The 23,191-nt window shown below is 40.5% G+C and overlaps 1 protein-coding gene across 1 annotated transcript in view; it reads left to right on the plus strand.

Annotated features, from left to right (window-relative positions):
- The window catches only part of babam2 (BRISC and BRCA1 A complex member 2), a 112,628-nt gene that overhangs the window by 73,723 nt on the left and 15,714 nt on the right, over window positions 1-23,191 (plus strand). Inside the window, exon 7 of the mRNA XM_061743132.1 lies at window positions 242-351. Within this exon, the coding sequence (XP_061599116.1) occupies window positions 242-351 (110 nt within the window). The remainder of the gene's footprint in view (window positions 1-241; window positions 352-23,191) is intronic.

Raw genomic sequence — 23,191 nt, forward strand, 5'->3', positions numbered from 1 at the left:
AGTTGTGAAAGTAAATTTATTATCATTTACGCTCAGGAGATCATGAATATTCGTTCTGAATTTTATGGCATTAGCTGTAGGTCATTTAGTCTGTACCATCTGGATCACTACCTATAACTGGTTTTCATAGAGCCTTTCTTTTTTATAATTCACAATTTAGGACATTTGTTTTATTTGTAATTTGAGGATCCGGTCAACTTTTGCTGAAGGACATTAACAGCCCTCTGTTTTTGTCTCTAAGGACACAGCGCTGGACCCGGGCGAGGACGTGGCCCTTCTGTCGGTGAGCTTTGAGGATGCTGAAGCTACGCAGGTCTTCCCTAAACTCTACCTCTCTCCAGGCATCGAGCAGTAAGTACAGTACCAGTATATTTTCATTTATCAGTTAACCCATTACATATGTTTGATGTTTTCTATTCAAATTTAATTTGAACCTCTTTTAGTATGCTCAAATTGAGTGTTTGTTTTGATAATTGCTTTTACACTGAACTGAAAAGCCGAAATACATTTACTCCTCCCAAGTCAATTTTCAGCTTGACCATCCATGAGTGACAGAGAAAAATTCCACATTGCTCTGGGCGACTGTGCTCATGTCACATGTACAGAACTGATCAAGCACATCATCTCTTGGTTAGCTGTCTTTGGTTTTAACGGTTTTTCATTGTGACTATAGAATTCAACGTACGTTAAGATAGCAGTTTGTACAACCTGTCAAGTAAAAATCAGATGTGCAGGAACAACATAATAAGGAATAACAAACTTTAACACCTCTAAACAGTCAATGGTGGGTATTGACATTTTGTAGAGAAACAAATTGTTCATATTTTAGTGGGCCCCAAGACACGGTAACCAACTGTCCAAATACGTTTGGATTATCCAAAATTTTGAAACGTACTACTGTGGAGTTGTATTCACCATTTCACCCTCACTGCTCCCTCACTGCTCTGCTAAGGAAGCGCCTGAGCCGTCGCTCGGTGCATCAACCTTAGATTGCATGCTGGGGGGAGGCCAGCAAAGGCGGTGGAGGATGTTTAAAGGGGGTTTGTTTATAGTTGTGTACGTCTGTGTGTGCGTTTTGTGTGCGTACGGGTCCGTATGTGTACCTTTTTCAGCTCAGTTCTTTCAGCCATAGACATTGATAGCAATGAAAGGCTATCACACAGTCTCTGAATTGGGGGGAGGGGCTAGACCAGCCTGCCAGGGGCCGATCTGCCTAGACCAAATTGAAAATATCAACAATTGTACTCCAGTAATTTTCCATCTGCCTTAAAGTCTCTCTGGTTCATCTCCATGGTGACTCCAAACAGCCGAATTTGTGGTCACTTTCCGTTAAAGGAGCATGAGGCAAGAATAAGAAATGAGACTCATTAGCGTCACGACGGCCGTCGGGGTTCCTGCAGCCAACAGCGAAGCCGGCACGGGAGCGCGTGTGTAATCTCATGTGATTTTCAAATCAAGCTCTAAATATGACTTACCATGTTATCTTACCTGGTCAGTAGGAAAGGAGCCATGTCAGCATCTGTTTTCAGTTCCAATTCAAGTTGAAGCTGCCTCCATGACTCAAACGCGTATCCAATGTTTACTCGTGCGCCGCCGAGAATGCGCATGCAGCGTCATGTGACGTCACATCCGCAGGACAGCGCGGGAAATTCCGGTCCGGAATTGCAGCACATTTTGCAGCACACAGCCTGTTCAAGGCAATGGAGAGATACACTAGAGGGCTCATTCTTTTGGGTTTGGAACGCTTCATCTGACATTATTACTAGAAAACTTAAAACGTATACGAATTTTTTTCATAAATCCTGCCTCAAGCTCCTTTAAGTCGAGCTACTGAACTTCTCCAAGGTCTTTTCCATCCTGCCAATGAGTTCAGAAACCCCAGCTAGCCTGCGATTCTGTTCAAGAATTGCATCCAGTTTACGATTTTGCTCTCACAACGTTTCAGTCTGAGTGTTGGTCGCACAGCTTATCCCTTCAGAAACGCCAGGCAGCTCTGAAAGGGCCAGAATAGCTGTCGACGTTTTCCAAATTTGTTGATATGCCAGGTAACCGCCAGCTCCAGAAAGCAGAAATCCTGTTATCAGCAATCCAATTATGTCGACATCTTCCACATCCTCAACTGACACACGATCCTCCACGTCTTCCAGGAGTCCATCGTGTATCCCGCAGCAAACGTCCCGTCAGGGCGAAAGAGCTCCCCAATGCCCTGTCTTCTCCTCAAGAAGATTTGGTCAATTTGGTAGGCTTAGCAATTCCATGATTTTAGAAATACAGAGACACAAAGAGAGGCTCCAATAGAACTACAAGACAGAGAGCAGAAGCAGAGCAGATACTGTAGGGAGAGAGCGGGAGAAGATAAGCGTCTGCCTTCGCAGAGAGCAGAAACTATGACATTGATAAAAAAAATGTAATATTTGTATAATTTTGTAAATAGAAAACCAAAAATGTAGATAGTTATTATTCTTGAAAGTGTGTTGTTTCCATTTACTTTAGTGGCGGTTTGTGTTATGAGTGTAGCACCTGCATGTTCCACCCCAGGTAAAACACAGACCACACAGAGATGCTTTTCATCTGGCAGTTAGAAACGAAACGCTAAAAGGGGGAAAAAACAGGGAGCGCAAAGAAAATATGCATCAAGAAAGTTCTAAGTACTGCAGATAATACACACGCTAATGTAATAATAATGGCTTGGTTTTTATATAGCACCCTTCAAGGCACCCAGAGCGCTTTAAGGAGACCATTATTCATTTATACACATTCTCACCGGTGGTGGTAGCTACGTTTTTGTAGCCGCAGCTGCCCTGCAGACTGACGGAAGTGTGGCTGCCATATCGCGCCAAACGGCCCCTCCGACCACCACCAACATTCATACACATTCAAACACATGGGGCAAGGTGGGTAAGGTGTCTTGCCAAAGGACACTACGACAGCAAATGGTAATGTTGAGTGTCACAGTAACCTGCACCTGCAATCAACTTGTTGAAAATGTTTGGGAACCACCGCTTTAGCCAATTCCTGCCAAAATAGTTGCAGAGCTGCTGTGCAGCCGTTTACAGTGGAATATAATATTTTACATTTTGGCCTGATGTCAATCAATCATATTAGAAGTAAATCTATTGCTTTTTAGAAATAATCATAATAATATGGTACAAAAAGATTTGCCCCACTCAGAATTGTCATGGATGTCAAATCAAATGATTGAGACCAAAACGGTTTATTGAATCAGGCTGTAAATATGTTTATTACTGCTGTTAAATTGGGCATTTTAACATGGAGGTCAAAGGAGATTGATTGGCTTTTGAACCCAGGCTCCAGTAGAGGAATTGTAACGAGTCTCACTTCTGGATGAGACTCAACCCATAAATTAGATGTCTGGCGCTTGAGTACAGCTAAATGAAGTGAGGTATTGAGAGGGTCAGTAAGGAGGTTTATGATTTGTGAATTGTAAATACACTCTGGCTTTTACTCCAGGAATACCAGGACTTACTTAACTCCTGGTACAGGCCATGCTTGTGCGATCACCCTACAACATCAAGTCCATAAGTCATAAGGGTTACACCTCTTTGCGAGCTCTGTGCTTTTTTTAAGAACTGGCCTTGCAGAATCATCTCTCTCCACATTCAAGAAGTTGTTGAAAACTGTCCTCCTCCAAGAAAACCTGTCATGACCTGCACTTTTGTCTTTAACTTCCTTAACGGCACTTGAATGTTTTCTTAGCTGAAGTTATTTCAATAATGATTAAACTCCACTAATTTTGTGATCTACTATGTAAGTGTGGCTTGTTTTGTTCCTCTGTTGTAAGTAGCTTTGGATAAAAACCTCTGCTCAGTGTAATGTAATGTTATATTTAAGCAATCTTTTAAATGGCACATTTTATTCGTCCATCCAATGCTATTGTTACCCAAAAAATAAAATTCAGAGCCTAACAAATGAGCATAATTCTGCCAAATTTCACAACAATCCCTCAAACATGCACACATATACACATATCCTTTGCATCTCATACTTTTAAGATCTCACCATCACCTCTTGCAGTCTTGAGTCATCTGGTCAAGTGCTGGTGATGCTGCCACACACTCATGTTAAGACTAGAGGTGACCTTGCTTTAAGAGCCGTGGCCTCTAGGTTCTGAAACATGTTGCCTGCTTCTTTATGTTGCCTTAAAGGAGCTTGAGGCAGGATTTATGAAAAAAATGCGTATACGTTTTAAGTTTTCTCGTAATAATGTCAGATGAAGCATTCCAAACCAAAATGAATGAGCCCTCTAGCGTAACTCTCCGTTGCCTTGAACAGGCTGTGTGCTGCAAAATGTGCTGCAATTCCGCGCCCGAATTTCCCGTGCTGTCCTGCGGCTGTGATGTCAAATGACGCTGCATGCGCGTTCTCCCCGTTCTCCCGTGCCGGCTTCGCTGTTGGCTGCAGTACCCCCAACGGCCGTCGTGGTGCTAATGAGTCTCATTTCTTATTCTTGCCTCAAGCTCCTTTAAAGGAGCATGAGGCTCCTTTTAAGAAATGAGACTCTCTAGCGCCACCCTTCACCACGACGGCCGTTGGGGGTACTGCAGCCAACAGTGAAGCCGGCACGGGAGAACGGGGAGAACGTGCATGCAGCGTCATGTGACGTCACATCTGCAGCCCAGCGCGGGAAATTCGGGACCGAATTGCAGCACATTTTGCAGCACACAGCCTGTTCAAGGCAACGGAGAGTTACGCTAGAGGGCTCATTCATTTTGGTTTGGAACGCTTCATCTGACATTATTACTAGAAAACTTAAAATGTATACAGATTTTTTTCATAAATCCTGCCACAATCCGGCCTCAAGCTCCTTTAACTCAATTGAATCGTTTAAAAAGCAGCTTAAGAACTACTTATTTAGACAGGCTTTTAATTAGACTTGGGCTGGTCGTATGTTGCATACTGTATGTTCTTTCTTGTGTTTTTCATGTTTTATGTTTGTTTTACGCTCCTTCTGTTTTATGCCTGTATCTTATCTTTTTATGTGGGCCTTGTGAAGCACTTTGTGGCTTTTAACCTGTGAAAGGTGCCATATAAATACATTTTACCTAATCACTTACTTGACATTGACCCCTCCCATCTTAATGCAGACACTTCAGCTTCATGGCTGCAGTCTATGTTCAATACACAATCACAAACAGGACAAAACCACTTTCTATTGCACTATTGCCAGATAGATGGAGAATTAGATTTATACTTTTTTTAAAGAACATTTCACAAACATTTGTTCAGAAAAGCACAGCAAAAGACATATAGAAACATTTTAGACAAAGCTTGTTTGCTTTCTGAAAGAGACATTGACATTGACCATGATAATTCAGGCTGTTCAGCTTGTTTTTGGTTGTTTTTTTTTTTCAACTTAATGTACTTAAATTGTATTTGCAAAAGTTTAAAGGGCACCTATTATGGGATTTAATGTATATTTTAAACAGGCCTTTAATGTCTTCAAAATAATCTAAAGCTTGTTTTTTCTACATAAAACAGAAATTCAGCCTGTGGGCCATGTCTCTAGTTTTACCACTTCTAAGCTCATTTTCTGAGCTGGATCCTGATGGGAGGGGAGGCTATGATAATGAGGCTCTGCGCTGATTGGCTGCCTGAATGACGTGTAGCAGGGGAGGGAACAAAGCCTCGCTCTGGCCAGAAGAGCCGGCTGCGTACACAAAGCGTGTCCCATGCGAGCGAGCTTCGGCGACAAAATCAATTCCATTGCTTTATTTTTTTGTATTGGACTGTCCTAACTGGCCGCGAGTTTAACGGTTTCAGTGTGGACAGAGAGCGTCCGATGTCACGCAGCTCGACGCGATAGTCGGACGATCGCATTCATTTATGACACGGTGTAAACGGATCTTAAGCCTGAATTACGGTTCTGCGTTAAATCGACGCGTACCCTACGCCGTAGGCTCTGCGTTGGTGTAACGCGGAACCATAAATCAGCCTTTAGTCACCTCGTCTTCACACTAATTCACACAGGAAGATTTAATTGAATTCTAAACAGTTACACCACAGTTATTTACTCCGATTCCTCATTTCATGTCTTATGTTACAAGACAAATGAATCATGTTAACTGTAAAGAAATCACAACACTGAATTTTCACAAATGGCAACTTTATTGTTAAAAAAATAAATGAACATAAGTTGTATAACATGTATACACTATTGCTGACTCAAGGAAGGACCGTGCGTCTTCTGAAGGTATCGTTGAACAGCTTCAGGTGCTTTGCTAGGAAGATCTGAAACCATAAACTGAAGAAAAAATGTATTACTAATAGAGCTCCGGTGTTACCTAACACTCCGTTAGGGAACACCAGAGCACCGGAGCTGCTCACCGGTCCGGTCCGGTGAGTGGCTATTTAGCCCATGCAAAGATCATACTTGTAGACAAATATAAATAACATAAAAAAAATAACGTCACTTACCGCTGACTCGTGTGCAGTTGCCGGGTCCGTACTGTGGGCACTGATCCTTTTATGAGGGTAAATGTCGATGCAAAAACTGTCCCTCGCTGTGGAAACAGCCACACGATTCAACGCTTCTAAACAATGGCGGAGCTCCAGCCGGCGGAGTTAGTTGTGGGCGTGGTTTCAGCAGCGGAGGCTGACCTATGGAAATCTGCGCCTATCGTTACGTAACGATAGGTGCAGATTCTGAACGGCCCGTAGAAACAACATGACACTGGAAGATTCAGCCGGGCGGGGTGTACAGACCCTGCAGAATTTCGTGGCATTTCATCTTTTCTGTGTTGGCAGGGTGAGCTGAGACCACTTTATATATGTTAAAACAAGAAAAAACTTGTTTTTCATAATAGGTCCCCTTTAAGGTTTGTGAAAATGACATGAAACAGAGAGCAAAAGCTGTGTTGCCTTGGATGGGTTTAGAAAAAAAAAGAAAAAGTGGAATCGGCAGCACCTGGAATGTGAAACGTCCATGTCGTGCCGTATTAGCACAAAAACACTCTTCAAGCTGCTGCTCTTCCCCTTTGGTAGTTAACACAGACCCAATAGAGGTGAGTCAGCAGCACATCAATGCATGTTTACACAGAGCCTGCCAGCTTTGCAGGATCATCTGAGTGACACAAGTATTATTGGTAGGAGCACTGTGTCCCACCTCGCCACCTCGGCCTTACACATACCCATTCAGCTCTGCGACTTTGTCCTTTCCTACTTTGGCCCTCCAATCTGACTGTAATTACCCACACCGCACTAGTGTGCAGTGAACATACAAAAGCCCCACCTTGAATCAACAGCCCCACGGCTGATGTTTCAGTGTGAGGACTGCAGAAATGTGACCAGGGTGGGCTACATTGAAAATGGCAGGTCATCACTCTGTTTGCTTGAAACCTGAGTATTTGCGATTAAGCGTGTCCCAGTGAAACACAAATGCTGCATCATGGAAGTCTGGAGCCTGAGCCTCTCTGTTTTGTTGTCCAGCAATCTCACATTGTTCAAGATGGTAGAAGGTGTGTCTCCGATCTTGATCCAGGTCACAATTACAAAGTTACAATTGACTTCACCACTTTTGAATTTGAGGATTCAAGATACAGTCAGTAGACTAGTCTGAATATGGTCTGCATGGAGCATAGCCAGTACTCGAGTTGTAAAAAGAAATCAGGGGGGATGGTGGATTTTATCATATGGGGACAGATAATTTGTGCTGATTACAAATTATTAATAATAATAGTACTGACCAAAACACCAGCAGAAATACTGCACGAATGGCATAGCAGCAGTTAAATGCAGCCTTCTGTAAGCTTTAAATATCCACTGGGTTTACATCAAATACATCAAAACACAACAATTAAAAAACAGTTTTCATATGATTCTGTCCTTCATAGTAAAATGGATCACTGCAAAAACTCAAAATAAGAATATTTGTCTATTTCTAGTTAAAATGTCTAATTTTAGTAAAAAAAATCTCATTACACTTAAAACAAGACTCATCACTGGAAAAAACAACACTTTTTCACCTGTTTCAAGTACATTTTCACTTGAAATAAGTAGGAAAATCGGCCAGTGGAACAAGATTTTTTTGCTTGTAATCAGAAGATAAATCTTGTCCCACTGGCAGATTTCCCTACTTATTTCAAGTGAAAATTTACTTGAAACAGGTGAAAATTGTCAAATAAGTTATTTTTCTGGTGTTATTTTTCTGGTGATGACTCTAAATGTTGAAATAGCAGTAAAACCACATTCATTGATGAAATGACATAAGGGATGGAAAGGGGGGTGGCAGTTTTACAGGGGGGATGATTTTGACCGTTTTTTTTAATTTCAACTCAACTCCAGTACTGAGCATAACATTATGTCACTAAGAAAAATCCCACATCCCAGTAAGGAGACTGAACAGTTCAACAGTTGAAGTCAAAAGTGTCTGAGTTTGGGAATCACTGTCCATCTGCACATGGCTGGGATGTTAACTGGACAAATCTGTGTATGTGTGTGTTGTGGAATGTTTGGGAATGTATGGATACATGTTTGTCCGCACATGCAGTTGATTTTGTGTTTGAATTTTGTGTTCAAATAAATGTGCCTGTATTTATGCGTTTTTGTGCTTCCAGTACTGTTTGAGTTGGCATTGCTCTCAATCTCTTCCTATGTTTGTGTGAGAGAGAGAAGGGGGGGTGTGTAGGTAGGTATGGGCCCACTCTGACCTCAGGGCCTTACGGTCTGAGGGTCTAAGTGTCTGTGCTTGGAATAATCTCAGGCTGATGTTTATTTACAACCACATGCCCCGTCACACCAGGTTAGAAGACTTCCCCCACCACCGTCACCGTTCTTTCTTGCTGTCTGTCTCCATCTTTGTTGAATTTCTTCTCTTATAGTCCTATCTCAACAGATTCTCTTTTCCATGCTTATTTCTAAAATGTTTGTATAATCAAATCTTTCCCTATCTGCATATTTTTCATTCCGTTTTTGAACATTTTCTTTTCCTCCATTGCCTTAATCTCTCAGAAACGAAACATGTTAGTGTCAAGGTGGAATGAGTACCCTAGTGCAGTGATTCTTAACCATAGGGCCGCGGCCCGCACTTGGGCCGCGAGCGCCATCTAGTGGGCCGCGAAAAAAATTCAGTTTTGTACATGTGGGCCGCGGGGGCCGCGGGACTGCATAGCAACTCCCAACCAAATGAGGAGAAGAAGACCCTCAGCTAGCTCTAGGTGTAATAGTAAGAGAAATGGTGTGTATTTATAGAGAAAATCCTTCATTTTGCACAGAGTAGCTTTAGATCCGCCAGGATCGGGGATCGATTACTTGGGTCTGCGCCCAGAGCGAGCGAGCGCGGCTGATCATTTATCCTGACGCGTCCCCGCGGCCGGGGAGGTCGGTGCCGCTCGGGCGGTGGGCTCCATCATTACTGCTGAAGGATTGTACATGTAGATGTGTCGTCTGGACTGGACTGTTGTTCGGGCTCGCAAAAGCATCGGAAAGTGACTCTGCTGCAGCGGCCAGAGAGCTGCGGGTTCTGCCCGTCTCAGCTGATCAGGCTCAGATGAAATCCGACACGCGCAGTCCTGACAACTTATTAATGTAAATAAAACTTAGTAAGTTACTTAGTAAGTAATTAGCTTGACTCTTACAGAGATGAGAAGCCTAACAGGTGGAAAGGGAAGTTCAACCCAGAATGGACAGATTCATCCTGGTTCAGTCTTCCCACTGGGACAAAACCAGTGTCTCATACGTTCAGAGACCGTGCCGTTCAAAGTGCGAAAGTAAAACGCCACTGATACGAAACAAAACACAAAGTTTTTCATCAAACATATTCACTCAAGTCTGAACTGAAGTCACAGAAAATAAGCTGACCATCTTAAACATGTTTGGGTCCAGATACAGCTGTGAAGCAGCTTTCTCCACAATTAACATAATTAACTAAATATCGTTCCAGGTTCATCAATGAGCACCTTCACATGTGCATGAGAACCTGACACCATCGAGCCCAGATTTAAAGTCCTGGCAGGAGAAATTAGAGCTCAGTTCTCTCACTGAACGACAGAAAGTGAGGGCATAAGATTAAGGGGAAGAAAGAAAAACTGCAAAACTTTTAAATTGTTAAGATGTGTTTATATTAATTTATTATAAAAATGTGTTGAGACAATTAAAAAAGAAAAGGGGAAATTCAAACTGCTGGTAAAGAAATAAAATAAGATAGCATTTGAAAAATAAAATAAAATCTTATTTATTTATTTTATTTTTGAGAGAAAAAAATGTGTAATTGAAGTTACACATGTTAATGGGCAAATATGTACTTTTTTAATATAACAGTCAGATGCAGATGTTGATACAACTATGAGGCTACTTGAATATATATATATATATATATATATATATATATATATATATATATATATATATATATATATATATATATATATATATATATATATATATATATATATTTATATATTTATTATGATGTTCTGGACCTTCGCTGCTATACAGTGTTAATATTTAACGGGCCTCGGGCCACTCTGTACTGAAAAAATTGGGCCCCAAGGTCAGAAAGGTTAAGAACCCCTGCCCTAGTGCTCTTCTGTCCAAAAGACTACTAGTAACATTTACTTGACTTAGTAACGTTAACATATCACTTTAATCATGGTGCAACAATGAACTGAAACCCAGTCTGAATGGATCCAGATAAAATGTGAGGAGCATAGACTGTATAAGAACTGGGCAAACTCAGTGGGTGTGAAGCCAATTGAGAGATCTCCGGTCATCTCTCACAATGGCAGGAGCCCAGTTGGTTGGAATGAAAAAGCTTGGCAGTTGGTTGTAAAACCCCTAGCATACCCAGACTACCACAAGGTAGCTGTTTTAGATCATGCTAATCTGTAATGATATATGACATTGAAGTACGTACAATAACTTCAATAATCGCCCAACACCTTTTGGTTTGTTGCCTTTATTAAGGTCCTAATAAAACATTCAGAACACCATTTATATAAAGGGAGTCTGCAATGTTTAAAAGAAAATGCTAATTTGCCACTTGGTTCCACATGGATAAATTAACCACTGGACTTTGAGATATAATCTATAGATAGAGATATAATCAGCTCTCTGACTTGAGCATACACTGCACTACTCTGTCTGTCCCTCTTGGTGGACAGGTAGACCTGGGTGTCATCCGCATAGCAATGAAAATGGATGTTATATTTACGGAAAATACTGCAAGGGGAAGGAGGTAGATGAAGAAAAGGAGGGGTCCAAGCACTGATCCTTGGGGTACACCAGAGGAGAGGGGGACGGGTTGTGATGTAAATGTTTTCAGTTGAACCTGCTGAGTGCAGAAATAGATATGATTTAAACTAGTCCAGGGGTGTGTCGGATAGTCCAATTGCGGCTAATCTGTCAATGAGGATGGTGTGGGAGATTGTGTCAGTATGTATTAGTATGATCTAGGTTCACCGCTCCGGGGTGCACCAAAATCCAGGCAGAGGCTGTGAGCTTTACAGAGCTGAGCTGCGAGCAACTCAGGGCTGAAGCCACCGGTGCCCTTGTAACCTTCCAGGCCGATCTAGAGCCAAGTTGCAGCACACTGCTGCAGATGAAACATGCTTGGCGGGTGCTGCTCATGTCCCCCAACTTGACATAATTTCAAACAGTTTCCTAAGTTCTATGTGTATTTGTTCAGGAAGAACAAATACAACAAAGAACAATAATAAATATATTGTGTATGTGTGTGTGTGTGTGTATATATATATATATATATATATATATATATATATATATATATATATATATAAATAAAAGGTAAGAATATGTTTCAGATAGATCCAAGATTTTGTCACAGATGGGAAAGCCCTTTTTAAGTCTATAGACTATTTGACAGCATTATCTATGATAATGCTGGCTGCCTATGGAGTAAAATCTCAGACAGACCCCTATAGACTATTTGCTAAATGGTACATTTACGTAAACACTTTTGCTGTTCTTACAACCTTGACGCAATGATTAATCAAAAGGCTCACCTTTGTTTATTCTGTTTTTGAAAGAAAAAAAAATGTGGCTCACATAACGGGTCAGATATTTTGTGTTATGAAACACAGGAAATGCACAGGGCTTGTGCTGGCAGAGCAGAAGGGGTGTTAGATAAAAGACAAGAGGAAACAAACCCTCTCAGAAAACTCTTAAAATGCTGAAGCTTTAAAAGTGTTTCTGTGCCAGGCTCTCATTCACCAGTGCTCTTCTCCTCGATATTACCTTGTCTTGCTATATTTTCTTTTATGCATATTAAGTCCATCAGTGAATTTACACTGCTACGTGTTTTTATGCATCTTTTTGTCAGTCGTGTGGGAGTGTGTTAATTCATGACCCAGGGTGAAAATGCATCGCCCTCACCATAGTTTGAAGACAACTGACTGCAGGTGATAGCATTTTTGTGCATTTGTGTTGTATTATTAATGGGTGCTTAATTTAGTATGCAGATGTGTTGAGTGAGCCTCCTGCTATACTTTTACAGATCCGTTATGCTTTTAGGCCACGTTTACACATAGCCGGGTATTTACAAAAATTGATATTTCCCCCTCTACGTTTTGAAAAATACCATCATTTACATCAGATCGTCTAATAAAATCTCTTCATTTACACGAACCCGCATACATACGCTGTTAAAAGGTGCTATGAGCCAAACCTACCCAGTGTAACGAGAAGCATAAAGTCATGCTAGCCAATCAGAATCCTGGAAAAAAACATCAACAAATGACACGAGTAACTACAGTAGCCAAACAAATTGTAAACACAGGTCGCACACATGATGCTGGTGACATTTCTGTCGCATAATGTGACGTTCTGAAGCCTAAATGTCCGTTTCCCTCCGTTTACAAGCAAACGTGAAGACAGAGTTTTTTCAAATCTCCACTTGGGCCGGAGTTTTCAGAAATGATCGTTTTTGGTGACTTTTGAGCTTTGTTTTTGTTTAAACGAACAGCCGAAACGCATGAAAATGCCACCGTTTTTGCTACGTGTAAACGGGGCCTTGGTCTTGCACCATGGCCTCCTTGACCCCTGTTAGTCTTCTTGCTCATTTAGCTGCCCGTTACCTTTGCGTAAGCTCCAATGAAAACAAAACTTTTTTTTTTGCAGTGTGCTTGCACATATCTGTTTTTCTTGAAAAGCTTTTGATCAGCAGTCAAGACAGTCTTCAAAAATTCCCAACCACAAATGTTCATGTCGTAGTTTACATCATAACTGATAATTCCATTGGAAAAATTGGCACAACAGATCTGGAAAATATTTGAATCAAAATGATCTTTATCAAGTTCAGAATGCTGCAAATGTAAGAACAGATTAGCTCAGTTTTAGGTTTGATGCAGCGGGATCGTCATTGCCACACCTGGCTTAGGTGAAGGTAGCGTAATCCCTCAAAACTAGAGCAGATCCTCCATAAGTAAGTGATGGCAGACAGACTCAATGGAGCTAAGGTTCAGGGAGATTTATTTCTACCAGTACCAAGTGGTACCAACATGCCTGTGGTGAAAACAAAAGTACAATTAAAGACAAAGTACAGATAAAGAGTTCAATAACCCAATACAAACACAAAGGAAATGTAGAAACCATGGTTTCAATAAAAAATCGTCTTCACCTTTAAAGCAGGCAAAACAGCTCCTCAGAATGTTGCATCAGCAGCAGGGCAGAAAGTTGAAGGGAGGGTTTACCATCTTTTTAACCCTCAGCCTTCTCCGGGACCCCACCTCCACATGCCATTACTGGTTTTTCTTACAACTTAAATCATGTTATTTTTTTAAGCAGGGTCCTCCGTACTTTTAACAAATGAATCATATTTTAAATGTTTTTAACAATGCCATTTTAGCAGCATTTATCATCAAAAACACCATTTTCAATACCCAGAAAGATTTGACTTGGTTTGCTTCACCTGCACTCCTCACTGAAGCAGGTGTACTCAGTCAGCAGCAATCAAAGATATTCACATAGGTCAAATTTGACCGTGACTTCTCCGGCCCGGCAAGAAAAAACAAACATTAACAAAATAATGTTCAGTGAAGGCAGATGTAATGATTAGCAGTGAGGACTGACCCCCAAGACCACACCAGTCCCAGTAGCCATCGACTGCACAGAATCGTCGTCCACAAGTGAGGGCTGCCGTGGCCACGTGGTCTGCATAGTCACAGTCAGGTTTGTGCTTGGTGTCATATCAGTTCAGAGCTGAGTGTTAAGGGCTGCTTCTTATCTTATTTTTTTGTTGCCTGATGCGCTGGCATCTTGTCCAGTATACCCCTCTCTGTCGCCCAAAGAGAGCTGGGAAAGGCTCCTGCAGCTCCTCATGATCCGAAATGGACATAGCAGGTATAGAGGATGAATAGACGCTATATAAATGAAATTGAATTGAATTTTCAGTTGTTATCCTCTATCCGTTCATGTATTCATCCTTAGTTCTCTCACTTCCATTACCTTTAAAAAGAAATGTATTATTTTTATTAATGCTCCTTCAATAATAACCATCATTAGGTTTTTAGTATATATATATATATATATATATATATATATATATATATATATATATATATATATATATATATATATATATATATATATAAATATATATATATATATATATTTAGTATAAATGCTCAGTCATTCAAAGCAAAACATAAATCAGTAATATAAAATATGTGAAAAGTTTCAACAGTTATGAAACATCAATGTTAGTAAGTCCACTGTCTTCACTTGTTTTTTGACTGTGTTGCTCACGATTCTTTACTTTTGTTTGTTTGTGAGGTTCCGCTATTTGTAAATGCTCTCTTTGTCATCTCTAACTGAAGCTTAAACTATTTTGCTGTAAATATACAAAAAAACTAAAACTGTTGATGACTTGGCTATTAACTGCTAGGTATAAGCACTTATTACCAGAAACATACTTTTAAATGGCACAAAGGATCATTTTTAACTCAGATGGTGTCGGTGTGGAGGTTTAGTAGGTTTAAAGACAATGTCCCAGATTTACTCAAGTTTGGTTTCATCTCAGTCATTCTTGCTCTTTCACTTTTGTCATTACTAAAGGTCATCTGAACATAATCAAAAACTTAGATCGGGGTCAGTTATTTTTCCTGTATTCAGTCACTATGGTAGTTTGGTGGTTTCACCACAATAACTTAACACGATGTACAAATTTAGGAGGGAATGGACTGGACCTGGATCATAAGGGGGGACCCTCCTGCCAGAGGCCAGCAGGGCAGAGGAAGAAAAGAGAGAACAGACAGAGATAATGAAGAACAGAGAAAGGAGAGACACAGACACAATGGCTAATGCAGTACAGGGATGACTATACAAGCAGATGTAGACAGCAGACTGTCTACAGACTGTCTAACTACAGGCTTTACTAAACACAAATGTTTGAAAGCTAAAGTTTCATCCTCCTTAACCCAAACTGGAAGTCGGTTCCATAGTAATGGTTCCTGATAGCAGAAGATAGCTGGGAACTACGAGTAAACCTGCACTCTGAGAACGGAGAACTCTAACGTGTGAATTACTTTTTCCGCGTCACTCTGAGAGATGATGTTCCTAATCCTTGTGGCTCCAATAGAAGTTTCTGAATGTCTAGATGGAAGTCCTTTAGATGTTTGCCTTTCCATCATTAAATCCTTTCTATCCCCACCCCCACCCCCGCATCCTACACCTCCATCCTGTCCTCTTGGTCATATGCTTCTACCCCCCCCCCCAAAAAAATTATTCTGTTTTTCACATGTGTACCGTTTGTCTCCTGTCTACCTCCATATTTTCTGCTTTTCTATCAGTTTCGCTCCTCTGCTGATCCCTCTGGCTGATCCTCAAAGGGAACTAAGAGAATGAGTGGGACTTAAAAGACAGAGAAACGCTGTGCTCTACCTAGCAAGGTCGTCCCTTGCTCAGCTGAAGCGCAGCAACAAAAAAAAAAAGAAAAAATCCCAACACAGGGGAAAGGAGAGCTATTCCCTCTCTCTCATTTTATAGTTCTTCCACCTCTCTCCTCTTCTCTCCAATCACTCTCGAGTTGTGTGATATCTCACTTTCACTGTCTTTCAGCAGGAGCTTAGATCTAAGCGCTCTAAATGCAGAATCGTAAACCCCCTGAGCTACAGTTATACCTCCATTTCTCTTCCTCTCTTTTTCTTCCTCTCTGTTTTTTTCTTTTTCTTCTTCTATCTTCAAACAGATAATCACAAATGTTTTCAGAATTTAAAAGTAGCAAAATAACATGTTGCGATACCCCCCAAAAAACCTGACATTTTAACCATTAATGTTCAGTTTGTGTAGACCACTGCACAGTCTCGATCTGATGGGACTTTATTTGATTCTTTTTCAGTACAAAAAATATTTATTATGAAAAGTCAAAATAGATTTATAGATGCACCTGCTTAAGATTTCATGCTTATTTGTTATATAATGGTTTTTCAATGCCTGGGAAACATATAGTGTGCAAGGCACGGTGGTGCGCTGTGTAGCTTTTATTCCTCAACTGGCTTATTCAAACTGGCTGTTCAGTGTTAAATTGATGTAGACATTTAGAGAGCAAACAAAAATGTTAGCTTTTCAGGCGTCAAATTTGTTGTCAGAATAAATCATGTCTTTAATAAACTGTGTTTGTGGTGGTTGGTATGAAATTACCAGGCCTGCAAATGTAGGATTCAAGTATCCCAGTGAGAAAAAAAATAGTAATCCAGTAGTGAGGTGTTAAAAAAAAAAAAAGAATCAAGTTGGTTATGTTGGAGTGTGTTTCCTCACATGTAAATGCAACAAAATAAAAGACATTAAAAGCTATTAGGATTTTCAGAAGATTCAGGTCAAACACATGTCTTTCTGGATTTCTTTAACAGAAAACTTCACGCTAAATATCAAACAATTTCTACAGAGCGGATTTCATTATTCTCCTGTTGCTTAATGCAGCACTACCATAATTCCTCTGAGTTGTGTTATCTAGATGACCTGTATATAGATGGCTCTTTTTCTTTAATGGTTAATGTTCCCTGCTGTAATGTGGGTCACTAAACCGTGGAGTCTCCGTACCCCCACCTGTCATCTCTTTACCTACGCCCAGTTCTGTTTTCATGCTGCTTAATGGGAGAGTTATTTGCCCCTCTGTACTGACTCACAGCAGACACCTTCACTTCTTTTTGCATTTTGAGGCTGCTTCTCTGTCATGTAGCAATTTTGTGGTCAAGATATTCCTAAAATGCCTAAAATTTTGCTAATAAGAAAATCTCAAACAAAAAAAATCACCTAATATAAGAATAACGACAAGGCCAAATAAACATGATTCTGATTCTGAATGTCATGTAGCTCTAGTTCTTCTGAAAAACATGAAGAATTAAGTGTCAACTTATTTAAAAAGAAATCAAAATGTATCAACTCCTGTGGAACACAGCTCTGTCACAAAGGGCCACTGCTTGTAAATCTTCTTTAATAATGCTTTGTGTACTTGGAAATATAAGGTCGTTTTTTAGACATTTTTAAACATTGGACCCCATTTTGCCTTCAGAACTGCCTTAATCCTAGATTCAACAAGGTTCTGGAAACATTCATCAGAGAGTTTGGTCCATGTTGACATGATAGCGTCACGCAGTTGCTGCAGATTTGTCAGCTGCACATCCATGATGTAAATCTCCTGTTCCACCACGTCCCATCCAAATGTTGCAGTTGAAATGGAGACTCCATCGAACCAGGCAACGTTTTTCCTTCTTCTGTTGTCCAGTTTTGGTGAGTCTGTGTGAATTGTAGCCTCAGTTTCCTGTTGTTAGCTGACAGGAGTGACCCGGTGTGGTTTTCTGCTGCTGTGGTCCATCCTCCTCAAGGTTGGACATGTTGTGTGTTCAGAGATGATCTTCTGCAAACCTCGGTTGTAACGAGTGATTATTTGAGTTACTGTTGCCTTTCTATCAGCTCCAACCAGTCTGTCCAGTCTCCTCCGACCTCTGCCATCAACAAGACATTTGCACCTACAGAACTGCCGCTCACTGGATATTTTCTCTTTTTCAGACCGTTCTCTGTAAACCATAGAGACGGTTGTGCGTGAAAATCCCAGTAGATCAGCAGTTTCTGAAATACTCAGACCAGCCCGTCTGGCACCAACAACCATGCCACGTTCAAAGTCACTTAAATCACCTTTCTTCCCCATTCTGATGCTGGTTTGAACTGCAGCAGATCGTCATGTCTACATGACTAAATGCATTGAGCTGCTGCCACATGATTAACGTTAAGCAGTTGGACAGGTGTACCTAATAAAGTGGCCGATGAGTGTTTATCCTGAAGTATTTACCTGCAGCTCATTAGCATGACTCATTGAGGCTGCACCTTTGATAATGAAAGATACATTTACCATTTCCTGTCAATGAAGCTTCTGTTTGAGTTTCTGGGTATATTTTTACTGTGGAGTTATCGTTAAGAACTCCTTATCTGGGACAACTTTGATGTTTCCCTAATTTCAAACTGCCCTCTCCAAGCAAATATTTTAACAAGAGTCATTGCTCTTTTTATTTTCAGTCTCACTTCTTATTTACCTGATTTTATTGTGCCCGTGAAACGTGTTGGATACATTTCTCCTTCCCCAGAGAACCTGCTGCATTGCATAAAAGAATCGAGTGGGCACCGTCTCTGCCCCCAAACCAGATTTAGGAGCCCAGAAAAATCAACACAGAGAGACAGTTTTAGGCTGCAGTGCACCAATGTTTGTGTATCTGCATTTGCCTTTAGGTGCCTCTGCGTACATGTGTGTGTGTGTGTGTGTGTGTGTGTGTGTTTGGTGTGCACGCGTGTGTGTCAGTCCATGTACGTTCCTGCTTGTCGGTGTGTGCATTTATCTATGTGGGTGTACACTTTTTTGTAGTTGTGTGTCACTTCTCCAGGGTCTGTTAAGGTGTTTTATAGCCTTTGAAAATCTCTGTATTTCAATCTGATATTTTTCAAGATTTTGTGAACATCTTGTCCTCGTCTCAGGAGCTGTCAGTCTGGCAAAGAAAAAAAATCAACAGTAACCTGGCAAACTCACTTGACAGCCTAAGATGTCGGTGCAGATGGCAGCATGCTGCTGCATCTCTCTCTTCCCTGTCTCTTTGAACACTTTTGCTTCATATGTTTCTTTGTAAGTCTGCGTTTGGTGAGCTCTACATGAGGCTTCTTTTTATTTGAAAGCAGAGTTTCATCAATATAAAATATGAAGAATTAGGCTTTCAAGATATTATAGAAATTGCAGTTTTCTCTGCTTGTAAATGCATGAGTGTAAACGGGGGACACAGATTTACAGATTTCAGATCAGCCTAAATGAAATTCAATGAAAAAGTGGACCAGTTTGTTTTAATTTAGCCGAACTGCTTTAACGTAAAAGTTAAAATGGACTTGATAGAAATTGAATATTTCCGTTATCGTCCATGTTTGAATGAATGCAGCTTTGACTCTACTCCCCAGGCAGTGTCACCACCATTCACACCTTAATTCATCTTGGACATTCACTCAATAAAGCATAGTTCTAATTCTCTGAGGAGCGATGAAGCCCCTACAATATCCGTGGTGCTTTATTTTGACTTGAAAACATTAATCTAATATTCCTTTTTCCTTATTTGCGTGCAGTTTAAGTAAAAAGCCCAAATTCTCTAAATTCTCACATCCAGATAAGTTTCATTTCTATAATAGAGGCAGAACTGTTACTTCGCTAGTTATGGGAGACATACTCGTCCAAGGTCATCAAGCGGACGCACCAGAGGATTTTCTTCCCGCGGACTGTTCCGCAATATGAACGTTTCCCCCAAGGTTCGCTCCCACTTCTACAGAGCCACCATTGAGAGTGTCCTCTCCTCCTCCATCACTGTGTGGTACCCTGCTTCCCCTGCATCCCCTGCATCCCCTGCATCCTCTGCACACACCAAGAACAGACTGGAGCGCGTCGTCTGAACAGCCAGTCGTCTCACGGGCCTCGAGCGGGAGCCTGTGTTCTGCACGATGCCAGATCCCGGCAGAGAGCCAGGATTGATAGTGGGGGACCCGTCTCACCCAGCTCACTCCCTGTTCACTCCCATCAGGTCGCAGGTTCAGGTCCATCGGAACCAGCTGTCTATCCCTCTCAAAGACTGCAGTTATGTCAATAGATTAATAAAAAATCAACTATAGACTGCATTATTTGTACTAAACATATAACGTGAGTGTTGTTATGAAGCAGTATTTACAAGAAAAATACTAGCTTGTCTTGCTTCACTTTACCGTTAATCAACTGTTTCACACTTCCTGTCAAAAAAAGGTTCATTTCTCAACTCGTACTACTACTTGTTGATTATGCAGATATTGTTTATCAAAATACTCCAGATACCCATCTTAAACCTCTGACTGTATTATTTAATTCATTATGTAGATTTGTGTTACGTTGTCCTTTCAGAACATTATTGTTTTATGTTTGATTCATTGAACTGGTTCAAACCCAAATCTAGACGGCAATTTCACTGGCGTCAGTTCCTTTTTAAATGTGTTTATTTTCACTGTCCTCCATATTTAAAAGAACTCATGATTCCATATAACTCTCCATACTCACTCAGACATATGAATTTTCCTTTTTTCTTTGTTCCTAGAATTTCAAAAGAGGTTGGTAAAAGATCATTTTATTTTAAAGCTCCATCAGATTGGAATAATCTTCCTCTCTTTTTGCGTTCTATTACCTCTTTTCATTGTTTTAAGTTGTCATTATACTCTCAACTTAAAACCAATTGCCTATTGTTTTTAATTTATTTATGTATTTTTTGTCCTTTTTTCTATTTCTTTATTTCTTTAGATTTTTTCTCTCTGTTATGTTATATTTATCTCATTGTTCCGGTTATTCAATTAGTCTATTTTGTAACTACACTTATGTGGGTGGGGGTTGTGTGTGGGAGGGTGAGCAAGATGTCTGTGTTTGTTTTATGTCATGTATGTCTGTACTGTAATGTGATATATTGTAAGGTTGTATGTTTTCTTGGGACGCCCTTAAAAATGAGATGTTACATCTCAAGGGGCTATCCTTTAATAAATTCTAAACTAGTCACTCTGTGACTGGCTGCTGCCAATGACGAACCCCCCTCTCACACACAGACATGAGCAAACAAAGTTTTGTCACCATCAACCTGAGTCACAAAGGATAATCTAACCATTTGATGAAGTCACAGGCAGCCCCGTCACTGTACGGCGTGATTTAGGACATGTTTACATGCATACATGTACATCATCTCCTGTAAATATGCCATACTGTAGTTTACATAGCTGAGAGTGCTGTGTTAGGCAGCATGTCTGCATGATGACTCCAGTGTGTGGGTAGTGTTGAGAGTGGTGTCACCAGTGGAGATATTAGCAGGGACTCTTCAGGGTGCCACTTGCAGAGTAAAATACCATTGTGTCTAGATTGTGAGCCCACCCACATGAGGCTCAGATTAAAGCACTTAGAGAGTCTGAGAATATTCTCATGCTATTAAAGGGGACATGAAAAAAAACACTCTTCACTTGAGAGAATATTTTCGGATTTGCCATCTCAAATCCAAAACTCTGACAAAACACAACTCTGACATTGTGCTTGAGGGCACCTTGGTCTGAAAATGTCTCATTGTGTGAGCAGTTTGTAAAGCCTATGTCACAAACCCAAGTCAGAGTATTATCCAGCTTCCCACTCTTTACTTTTACCAACAACTTGATATCGTGCTGCATTCACTGTAACGCAAGTCGAAAGTCAGATTTGTTTTGCTCTTGCTCTTTGCTTTGCTGTTAACCAGTGTTGATTTTGTTTATCAATAATTTTCCTCAAACACAACATAACAACTGTTGTGCAACAAAGGAAGTGCTTTTTTAGTTATTAAAGGGTTATTAATGATTGTCTGATGAAAGTCATTAATAATGTAAATAAATTATCAATATAAATAAATCAAAACAGGGCAGCACCTGAAGATCAGGGAATAATAACTAAACAGCACAGCCAGTCTCAAAATAACTGTCACAGGCCTTTGCAACCGCCAAATGTTACAAATATGTGTAAAATAACCACAAACAACATCTCATATTCAAATGAGTCAGAATTTATTTACAAAAGTATTCAAGATGGTAAAACATCAACACTGGGAATACATTTCTGATGTCTAAACTACACAGAAGCAAACAACTAACTAAAAATGAAAGAAGAGTCAGTCTATACAAGTGTGTTAGGGCCCGATTTACTAAGATCCTAAATAAAGAGTACTAAATTGCGTGTGCACTGAAAAAGTTTGCGCGTGCTGTTTGCGTGTGGTTTGCAGGTGATCAACTAAGATTGCTTGCGCAATTGATAACAGGTGCAAACAGCAGTATTTAAATGAGGTGTTGCGTGTCTTAAGGTTAGCGAGCGCAGATCTGCGCCATGGAGAGTCTGGATGGAAAGCACAGTCACAAGTCACAAGCGCAAAATGAAATTTGACGAGTTGGAGTTAGAGATATTAGTGGAAGAGGCAAATAAACACATTCATGAACTACAGCAAATACATTTAAACATTACCAAAAGAAACGCATTATCGGAGAAAACCTGCGATAGAATAAATGTAGTTGGTAACAAAAAAAACAGAAAAACGGCTGGTTTTTCATATTTCAATTTTAGGCACAGATCAAAAATACGAAATAGAAAAACGGGCCACAGGACCGAATTTGATTTTAATATTGAATTGGTCGGGTTTACGTGACCCCGCGGTGCTCGGCATGATCTGAGGAGAAAAAGACAATCAGACGCAGAGCTGGAGAGCGCTTTGATTAATCTATTTATGAGTTAAGTTTTTATTCAGATGTCCACAGTATATTGCAAATATTATATATTATATAGCAAACACTGACAGTAAATGTGTGACAGACGGGACCATCATATGCCGAAAGAAGAGAAGAGAAGTGTTCAGAACAGCGCACAGAGCGCACACTAAAGGCTGATTTATGGTTCCGCGTCACACCAACGCAGAAGCATAATTCAGGCGAAGCTGCAGTCTGTCTGCGCTGATCCTGACACAGCGGGTCGGAGCGGATTTGGTCATGATGTTTAACCTGTGTTTTGTGATTAAGAAGCACAGGTTTTAATTAAATGTAATTTACGAAGGATGATTTCACGTTCAATAAGATAAATAATCAATAAAATACAAAGTTTTGCACAAAGGCTTGGCCTGCTTGTGGAGGGGGGCACATTAAAAGAAGAAGATATAAGGCGAAGAACTAAAGAAAAAGTGGCCTTTAA

This window comes from Cololabis saira, chromosome 16, assembly GCF_033807715.1.
Source record: "Cololabis saira isolate AMF1-May2022 chromosome 16, fColSai1.1, whole genome shotgun sequence".
NCBI lineage: Eukaryota > Metazoa > Chordata > Actinopteri > Beloniformes > Belonidae > Cololabis > Cololabis saira.